At 40.1% G+C, this 10,112-nt stretch overlaps 1 protein-coding gene across 10 annotated transcripts in view; it reads left to right on the plus strand.

Annotated features, from left to right (window-relative positions):
* FRS2 (fibroblast growth factor receptor substrate 2) overlaps positions 1-6,292 on the plus strand; it is a 121,940-nt gene extending 115,648 nt beyond the window's left edge. For all 10 annotated transcript variants that reach the window (XM_051845655.2, XM_051845654.2, XM_070052609.1 and 7 more), the window contains one exon: positions 534-6,292. In XM_051845655.2, the coding sequence (XP_051701615.1) occupies positions 534-1,484 (951 nt within the window). In that variant the 3' untranslated portion in view covers positions 1,485-6,292. The remainder of the gene's footprint in view (positions 1-533) is intronic.
* The last annotated feature ends 3,820 nt before the right edge of the window (positions 6,293-10,112 follow it).

Genomic DNA, 10,112 nt, shown 5'->3' on the forward strand with positions numbered 1-10,112 from the left:
ATATAGACTTCCAGATTCTTTTATTGTCTCCTCAGAATACCATTGAGCTTTTCTAAGTAGTTATAATTACTAACTAGATGATATTTATTTTATACCTAAGTATATTACATAACTCAAGTAGGGTTTATCACTTTATACAGTGAAATCAGTAAATACTGATAAATTTATCTGTTTTCAATACTTGTTATTTCCTTCTTTTGAGTAATGTTTTCATGCGTTGATGAAGATTTCCAGAACATCAAGAAAATGAAAAAACTCCCCATTTTCTTGACTTTTAAAATTTTTTTTTCACAGAATACTTTTGTATTTCACTGTGAAGTATAATGCTGCATGCTACTTTAAAGTAGTTATTCTTCCATCAAATTAGGAAGACATTTTCCTTTCGTCCCACCTTTTTATTTGTTAAAAAAAATAAGCACAAAAGTTTTGAAAAGAGATTTTTTGATAGAGAATGTTAATGAAATTAACTGCTAGACTCAGGCAGTCTGCTTTGTTTTTTTAGATAAAGTATTGATTGATTTTTTTCACTTTAGGTACATACCTATGTCAACACTACAGGTGTGCAAGAAGAGCGGAAAAACCGTACCAGCGTGCATGTTCCATTGGAGGCAAGGGTTTCTAATGCTGAAAGCAACACACCCAAAGAGGAGCCAAGTAGTACTGAAGACCGGGACCCTCAGATTCTTCTTGAACCTGAAGGAGTCAAGTTTGTTTTGGGACCAACCCCTGTTCAAAAGCAATTAATGGAAAAAGAGAAACTGGAGCAACTTGGAAGAGATCAAGTTAGTGGGAGTGGTGCGAATAACACAGAGTGGGACACTGGCTATGACAGTGATGAACGAAGAGACACACCTTCTGTTAACAAACTGGTGTATGAAAATATAAACGGGCTATCTATCCCTAGTGCCTCAGGGGTCAGGAGAGGCCGTCTGACATCCACTAGTACCTCAGATACCCAGAATATCAACAACTCAGCTCAGAGAAGAACTGCATTATTAAACTATGAAAATTTACCATCTTTGCCTCCTGTTTGGGAAGCCCGCAAGCTAAGTAGGGATGAAGATGACAATTTAGGACCAAAGACCCCATCTCTAAATGGCTACCATAATAATCTAGATCCAATGCATAACTATGTAAATACAGAGAATGTAAGCGTGCCGGCAAGTGCTCACAAAATAGAATATTCCAGGCGTCGGGACTGTACCCCGACGGTCTTTAACTTTGATATCAGACGCCCAAGTCTAGAACACAGGCAGCTCAATTACATACAGGTTGACTTGGAAGGTGGCAGTGACTCTGACAACCCCCAGACTCCAAAAACGCCTACCACCCCCCTTCCACAAACCCCGACCCGGCGCACAGAGCTGTATGCTGTGATAGACATCGAGAGAACTGCTGCTATGTCAAATTTGCAGAAAGCACTGCCACGAGACGATGGTACATCTAGGAAAACCAGACATAATAGTACTGATCTGCCCATGTGAGCCTGGAAAGCATTATGTTGTTTGCACCTTTGTGAAGTTTTTAAAAAAATGAAGATGCAAGTGCTTCATTTTCATTTCTAAACACTAACTCCTTTTCTAGACTCATACAGATTTTTTTTTCTGAATATTTCATGTGCATCTTTAAAGGGAATTAATGTAGAGCAGGTACTCTGTAAAGAACACTAATTTCATTATATACTACTCATTATTGTACAGAAGCATTCCCATTTTCACAGTGCCTATTTAAAATGAGAGTTGAAGTGAATGACATGCTGGTTGATTTGTATCCAATATTCTGAACTTACGCATATCTTTCATGTGTAAGCCATGGTTGGCATTGAAAACTTTTTATAAAGCCTCTTGGTAATGTGCATTGCTAACAGGTAACTCTAGGCTTTGGAAATAATAATATCTGTAGATTCACTGTTCACAGTATGTGGCCTCCAGCATGTAACATGAGGAATCCTTTATTGCAGTAACTAAAGGCTTTTTGCCTTGAGCCAAAACATGTAAAGGAAACAGAAGTACCACACCTCCTTTTGTACCAGTCAGCTCCTCTGCCTTCAGTGTTACTAGACAGTCTTGTGTCCAAGAATATGATTCGCTGTTGGTGTGTTGTTGAAAGGCGGGAAGGAGACAAGATCTTGTTTACTCATCTCATGATGTCCTTTGAAGGCCGTGTCCAAATACCTTGTTCAGAATTACAGTAGGCTCAAGAACCAGTCTCAGGTCACTTTACCCAAAAACATTTGAAAATCTGAACCACGGTATCTTGGAAGTTTCTCTCCTAGCAATTATTGCCAACACGTTGTTTTCTGGAGGCCTTTGTGCCGTTGGGTTTCCATTCATCTTCAGTTTTTTCCCTTTGGTGTTTGGGATGTCTTTATTTTGTGGCTTAATGTCTTTTTCCATTTAAAGTGTTTGAGTTTGTATATAGTTTTGAAATTGGATTATGTGTTCCTTGTTGCTTAGTTTGCATTTTTTGTCAAATTATGGTTTTGAAGGTTCATGTGGAACTTAACTGTTATTCTATAACAGGGTTGCCTTTGTCCAGTATTTATTTATATGCTGTTTACTCTTTAAGTTGATAAAAAGATTCACTCCACGGAAAATTTCACTTGTGTGCATAGGTGATCTCTTTAGCAGCTGAGAAAATAAAAGAAGCTACATTTAAGATGCAGAGTTCCCCAAAGGTACCGTGCTTTCTCAGCAGGCACCCCTAGCAGCACTTTAGCAATGATTCCCCCTCCAGCGCTCCTCAGCTCTGCTGTCCTCTCACTCGCAGCTGGGTCCTTGGTTATCCTTTGATTTTAGTAGGATGTTCCTATTGTTGCCAGCATAGCAGGTACAGTAGAAATCTGGTAGTGATGAGATGGTGTCATAATTTAGGATTTTAAACGAGTTGAAGTTTTATATAAACTGATGAGAATCCATATATGGAACTCTTGGAAAATCAACAGCATTCCAGTTTCCCAAACTCTAGGGAAGAGAAGATAGAGTGGAAAGGTTAGGTGACCTTACAAAATATTTTAATTTTCTCTAAACAGGAGAAAGTTTGAGATTATGATCTGGATCTGCCAGATGAAGCTAAGGTTAACTTAGCACAAAACAAGTGTGTCGTATGGTGTTCAGTTTCTTCAACAGATTACCTAATTATATAACAGTGAATGGATTAGCAGAATAGAGTGGGACCATTGTAAAGAAAATAAATTATTACAGATGTCTTTATCATTTTCAGTGCCATTGGTTTATGCGCATAGCAGAATTTTTTGTTTTTTGTTTCTTTTTTCTTTTTTTCCCTGTGAACTTGGTGCTCACTAAAGTGTTCACTGTTCTCTTAAAAAGAGCAGTGGTATAGGTATGCAGTTTCCATTTTTAATGTATTATTCTAGTTATCCTTTCTGCTGGGTAGGTTGCTAATTGTGCCAAATTTATGTCATGTGAAATAAGAATTACACTAGAGCCAATGCCCATGTTTTTCTTTGAAATAAGCAGTCAAAACCGAACATGACTCCAAATCAAAGGGCTGATCTGTTTATCCATTTTGGAGGTAAGCTACTTTATTCTTCCTTTCCCTCATCCTTTTTGTTTTTTCCTCCAGATTCTAATTAGTCTTTATGTTTTTTAGTCAATGCTAATGTAATCATTACAGTTTATGCTTTAAATACATTGTGCTTTAAAAATGAAAATGGGAACAGTTTGTCTGCTAAGAATTTGGTTTTAGGTACTCGAGGAGAATTAGGAAGACACTTAAGAACTGGTGTTAATTTCTAGATGCTTTCTGGAAGTCACCTATGTTCCTATTTAAGTGAAAAATAATTCAGAATTCAGCTCGTCCTTGGCAGTTGTCTAGTAACGGGCATTAAGCTGTGTCCTGGGAGGATGTACCTTTTCCTAGGTGCATTGTAGAGTGAGATGTTTTAAAGGCATACAGTTGTGGCCATATGTCTCAGAGTTTCTGAGGCAGAAATAATTTAGATAATTGGTTATATTAATAGACCATGTGATCCCACTTTTTGGTTTTAGAAATATAATCATTGATCATATATTCTCCCCTCCCCAAATAGAATCCTCCTGTATAACCACATAGAGCATAAACAGCATTTATCCATGACCAAGGTTGGAAACTGATATGGGTGTTACCTGTGTTTTCTTAGTGTCTTTGTTTCCCAGCGTCATCTTCCTTTAAAACAGGAAAATATGGTGCCTTTCCTTGCTCCAGGAAGATTGGCAAATAGTTCCTTTTATTTACTGCTGCTGTGAAGTGATGAGATATGCACTTTACTCTTGAAGACTCAGCAAAAAGCTTCTCACTTCCCAGCGCATCCAGAAGAGATCACATTTGGGACTAATGAAAATTTGCCAAGCAATCTTTGTTTTTATGGATATTAATGTTGACCCCGCCCTACTGCCTAGTTCAACGTTAGAATAAGTCAAGTTGGTGTTCTTTTTTCCACCATCCCTCTCCCCCTCCCCCACCAAAATTTGTGGCACGGCATATAAAAAATGTACCTCAGTAATGTTCTGTTAAAAATGGGACAGGGGCCTTATGTTTTCTTGGTTGTCCAACAACGTGCCACCATAGATATGTCTCAAGGTAAAGGTTTTAACAAGCTAAAAAAGTACTTCCCAGTTGCTCCTCTGCTCTTCCCATTCCATAATGCCCAAGTATTTTGTGCAATGTCTTGTGTGTGTGTGTATAAAAATAAATATATTCTTGAAAGAGACATACCATGAGAGACATCACTCGGAAGTAACATGTATTGCCATCTCATTCATATTTCTGACATGTGAGGTATATGGTACTAATTACCTTTTCCTTGACGTTTGCCAAATTTGAATAAAGGCATTGGTACGAAATGACAGGATGAATAAAAAATGTTTTGGCTTGAAAAACTAACAAATATTTTAGGACATCCCATATTATATTCTGCCCAAACCAGCACCCTGTCTGTCTTCCCTGCTCTTTCCATGCCTACCCCCCGTCCCTACTTCCTCACTTTTTGGGGGTATACCAATTCTTTGGCAGCATCATTACAATTGCAATTCTATGACAATTGGACAATGACTAGCATGGAAACAGACTGGTATTAATAGTACAGTAGTCACCAGTGTGCCACATTTGCATTAGTAAATGCAAAGTATACATTTTCTAAAGGACAAACTTTGTGTTATGTTTTTATTTTCATTGCATTGTATAATATTGTAAGATTATTGTATGTCCTGATTTGCATTATAAATGTTGTTTCTTTCCTACGTAAAGGCATAAATATAGCAACTTTGTATAAAGGTAGCTTATTAGATTTTTAATTTTTTCTTTTATAAAAATTGTCTAACAGTGGGACTACCATTGCCAAATTGTATATGAAATATAAATTTTACCCCCTATGGTTAATTTCTTTTATAAACATTCCATATTTCTCTAATAGAAGACATATAAGTGATACTGTACTATGCATAAATTGTATTTTAATGCTGTTTCATATCAGCATTTTAAATTTTGGTTTGCATTTTTTAATATTGGCAAAACTTACCACTGTTGATTAAAACAAAACCTTGTTATGTATGTAACAACCTCATTTTCCCTCTGTCCCTCTCTGCCCTTTGTTCTCTTTCTCCCTATCAGTGCCAACTTCATACATTTTGTAGCATGGCAATAAAATATACCTTTTACACTGAGGCCGAGTGTGGCGTTTTGGAGGAAGTGGGGATGGGAGGATAGCCCTCTAGTTGTCCTTTGCATATAACTCTTTGCCATATAAGCCATGTTGTCGGGCATGAGAAGTTATCTCATATATGATAAAAATGTGCTTTTAAGGACAAGTGTGAATGTGCTTTTAAGCCTAATTTTTGTCATAACAAATAAGAACTAATTTTTTTTATCTTTGGAAAAGTCAGAGTTCTTGAAGTACAATCAAACCTTTATTAACTGGAGTACTCAACGAATAAGCTAATAATTAAATTTTGTTCAACAAGGGCTAAGCAACACATTTTTAAAAATAAAATCCTTATTTATTGTAGAGTATTAGTATACTTTACTGTCCTCAAAATTATAATATGTAAAATGCGGTTTAATCTTAGATGATTTAGCATCGTGCAATGCCTTACTATTGTCATTCTGGCATAGATATCCATAATGAGGTACTCAAGCTGATACTGGAAGCTGAGCTGACTATACACTGACCTTAAGCATTCATGAAAAACTGCTTTGTTGAATAATATCTGATCAGAGTTTTTCTTATGGTCACTTTCCTCTTATTGCCAAAAGTAGATTGCAATAAAACCCCAATAAAAGTTCTTAAAAAGTACTTTAAGTTTGACTGTATTTATATTCCACACATCACCTGAAACCTTATGATACAGCTTTTATTTCCTAGCCTCATATCATGGTCTCATTTTTTAAGAGAACATAAGAGTTGAAGATTATGTGTTTCATAAAGCGAAGTGAAATTTTAAATCTTTGACAGTCTTTATCACACTGTATGTGGGTAGTCATGCAAGCTAGTAGTTTCTCAGCCCTGAGATTTCCACTGAGTGGTATTTCAAAGCCTATTTGAGTTTGCTCGAGATAAAATAATCTAAACAATGCAGGGATAGACAAGCCCACAAAAGATTGGGTGCTTACCATGTGCCAGACACTAGAAAATCATAAATTGGCCAAGAAGTGGTGGCAGAAGTTGTGTCTTGGAAAACCTAGGCATTTGTTCTCAGGAGTTTAAGGACTTACTTCCTGAGGCATTTGCCCTTTGAGGCTGTTGTGAGGGCAGTAGCTATTCACAAGATCTTTTTATTTAATTAATGAGCATGGACTGGGCCTTGTGCTAGTTATAAAGATGGCAGTCTTTGTCCTCAAAAGAATTTATAGTTTAGAACAGCCTTTGAAACAGGGCTAATACCCTTCCTCTCTCCCCTCCCCCAGAGAGTTAAGTCCTAAGACCTACTTTGTATATGATGAGTTAATGTCTTCTCATACCTCATATTCTCATATTAGCTGTATACCTTAGGAAAATTGAGAAAATTATCACTCCAATTTTTTTTAATTTATTTATTTGAAAGAGTCACAGAGTGAGAGAGAGAGATTCTGTTTTCTGGTTCACTCCCCAAATGGCTACGATGGCTGGGGCTAGGCCAGGCTGAAGCCAGGAGCCCAGAGCTTCTTCCAGGTCTCCCACGTGGGTGGACCCATCTTCCACTGCTTTTTCTAGGCAATTAGCTGGGAGCTGGATCAGAAATGGAGCAGGGGGCCAGTGCTGTGCCATAGTGGGTAAACCCGCTGCCTGCAGTGCTGGCATCCCATACGGGCATAGGTTTGTGTCTTGGCTGCTCCACTTCCAATCCAGCTCTCTGCTATGGCCTGGGAAAGCAGTAGAAGATGATCCAAGTACATGGGCCTCTGTACTCCCATGGGAGACCAGGAAGAAGCTCCTGGCTTCAGATCAGTGCAGCTCTGCTGCAGCCATCTGGAGAGTGAACCAGTGGATGGAAGACTCGCTCTCTCTGCCTCTGTATCTGTCCCTCTGTAATTCTGCCTTTCAAATAAATAAAAAAAAAAAATTTTTTTTTTTAAAGTAGAGCAGTAGAACTCAAACAGGTGCCCTTATGGTGTCATTGGCTGTGGCTTTTTTTTTTTTTTTTTTTTTTTTTTTGAGACAGAGTGGACAGTGAGAGAGACAGGGAGAAAGGTCTTCCTTTACCGTTGGTTCACCCTCCAATGGCCACTGCGGCTGGCGCGCTGATCCGAAGGCAGGAGCCAGGTGCTTCTCCTGGTCTCCCATGGGGTGCAGGGCCCAAGGACTTGGGCCATCCTCCACTGCACTACCGGGCCACAGCAGAGAGCTGGCCCGGAAGAGGAACAACTGGGACAGAATCTGGCGCCCTGACTGGGACTAGAACCCTGTGTGTTGGCGCCACAGGTGTAGGATTAGCCTATTGAGCCATGGCGCCGGCTTTGGCTATGGCTTTACCTGCTGTGCCACGATGCTGGCCCTCCAATATTTTTTTAATGTTTATTTTCATCTGCTTGAAATGCAGAGTGACAGAGAGAGGGGGAGACGAGAGAGACACCTTCTATTCATTCCCCAAATGTCACACAGTCACAACGAGGTAAATACCAAATTGTGTTTGTTTGGAAACATACAGCAGTTTGACAGTGTTGGAACATGCAAGTCTGTGATTTTGTGTTTTTTGAAGTATTTGCCTGAACCAAATGGAATTTTTACAAGCCCTCTCATTACACGGTGTTTGAGAAGCCCTTCCCTAGAAATCTGGAGGCCTAGGGCTTGTGACACCCAGCTCTGGAGCTGAGGAGCCATCCGGGCAGGATCTCCATTGTCTGGAAAGCAGAGTACCCCACCATCTGAGACAGGAGAGCCCTCTGATTGGGGAGCTTGCAGAACACCCACTGTGGGACTGTGCGCATAGTAAATAGATGCTTGTTGTTTAAACCCTTGGAGAAAATGCATAATAAAAATGCCTATTCTCTCTTTCCCACAAGATTGAGCATTTAAGGATATCCCCAATGCTGCTCAGTCCAGCAGACACAACAAATTGTTATTAAAGCATATATTTTGTAAACCACCAAGACTTTCTTCAGGTCAAAGCTATTGCTATAACCTACCTACATAGGTAATTACAAAAATCATAAAAAGGGGCCGGCGGCGTGGCTCAATAGGCTAATCCTCCGCCTTGCAGCGCCGGCACACCAGGTTCTAGTCCCGGTTGGGGCGCCGGATTCTGTCCCAGTCACCCCTCTTCCAGTCCAGCTCTCTGCTGTGGCCCAGGAGTGCAGTGGAGGATGGCCCAGGTCCTTGGGCCCTGCACCCCATGGGAGACCAGGAGAGGCGCCTGGATCCTGGCTTTGGATCAGCACGGTGCGCTGGCCGCGGCGGCCATTGGAGGGTGAACTGGAGGCGGGGGAGGACCTTTCTCTCTGTGTCTCTCTCTGCCACTCTGCCTGTCAAAAAAAAATAATAAAAGGAAAGAGGTGGAAAATCATTTACAGTATGGACATAATTCAACAAGTTTATGGGAGATGGAATTAAAAGATGCTTATTTGGGTGCAAAACAATTTTGAAATCCGTGCACACTTTTTTTTATACTCGTTTTACAGTAAAATTTTTAAAAAGATTTTATGTATTTGAATGGCAGAGTTACAGAAAAGGAGAGACAGAGAGAAAGATAAATCTTCCATCCACTGGTTCACTCCTCAATTGGCCACAACAGCCAGAACAATGCTGATCTGAAGCCAGGGGTTTCTTCTGGGTCTGCCATGCGGGTGAAGGGGCCTAAGGATTTGGGCCATCTTCTACTGCTTTCTCAGGCCATAGCAGAGAGCTGGTTTGGAAGCAGAGCAGCCCAGACTCCAACCGTGGCCCATATGGGATGCTGGCACTGCAGATGGCGACTTTACTCACTACGCCACAGCGCCAGCCCCCTAATTATTTTTTTAAAACACAAAGTTTTGCTTTAGACATCTTAGAGGGGCCAAATAAAATAGAAATTTGTTTTTTAAGATTTATTTATTTACTTGAGGCAGAGATACAGAGAGGCAGAAGCAGAGAGTCTTCTATCCATTGGTTCACTGCCCAGATGGCTGCAATGAAGGTAATTGCGCCGACTGGGAAGCCAGGAGCCAGGAGCCTCCTCCGGGTCTCCCACAGACTTGGGTCATCTTCTTCTGCTTTCCCAGGCCGTAGCAGGGAGCTGGATCAGAAGTGGAGCAGCTGGGACTTGAACCAGCGCCCATATGGGATGCCGGCACTTCAGGTGTCGGCTTTACCTGCTACTCCACAGCGTTGACCCTGAAAAGTTTTTTAAATAAAAGAATTATTTGGGATTGATTGTAATCCCTCCTGATCATGTAAAGGTAGAAAAAAATATAATATGCAAACCTGAAAATGAGCAAACAGGGGAGTTCAAATGACTGTGTCTTTCTGGACTGTGTAAATCCAATTTGAAACAGCTTTTTAAGATTCTACAAAAGCAAAGGGAGTTTCCCTCTGTAATGCTCAACAATGTTTAAAATAAAAGAGAATAAAGCAAAAATATCATTCACGAATATGACAAATAAAAGAAACTGGGAAGCCGGAAGAGGTTGCCCACCATAAGAGCATGGGATGTGAGGAATGC

Source organism: Oryctolagus cuniculus, chromosome 11, assembly GCF_964237555.1.
Source record: "Oryctolagus cuniculus chromosome 11, mOryCun1.1, whole genome shotgun sequence".
Classification (NCBI taxonomy): Eukaryota; Metazoa; Chordata; class Mammalia; order Lagomorpha; family Leporidae; genus Oryctolagus; species Oryctolagus cuniculus.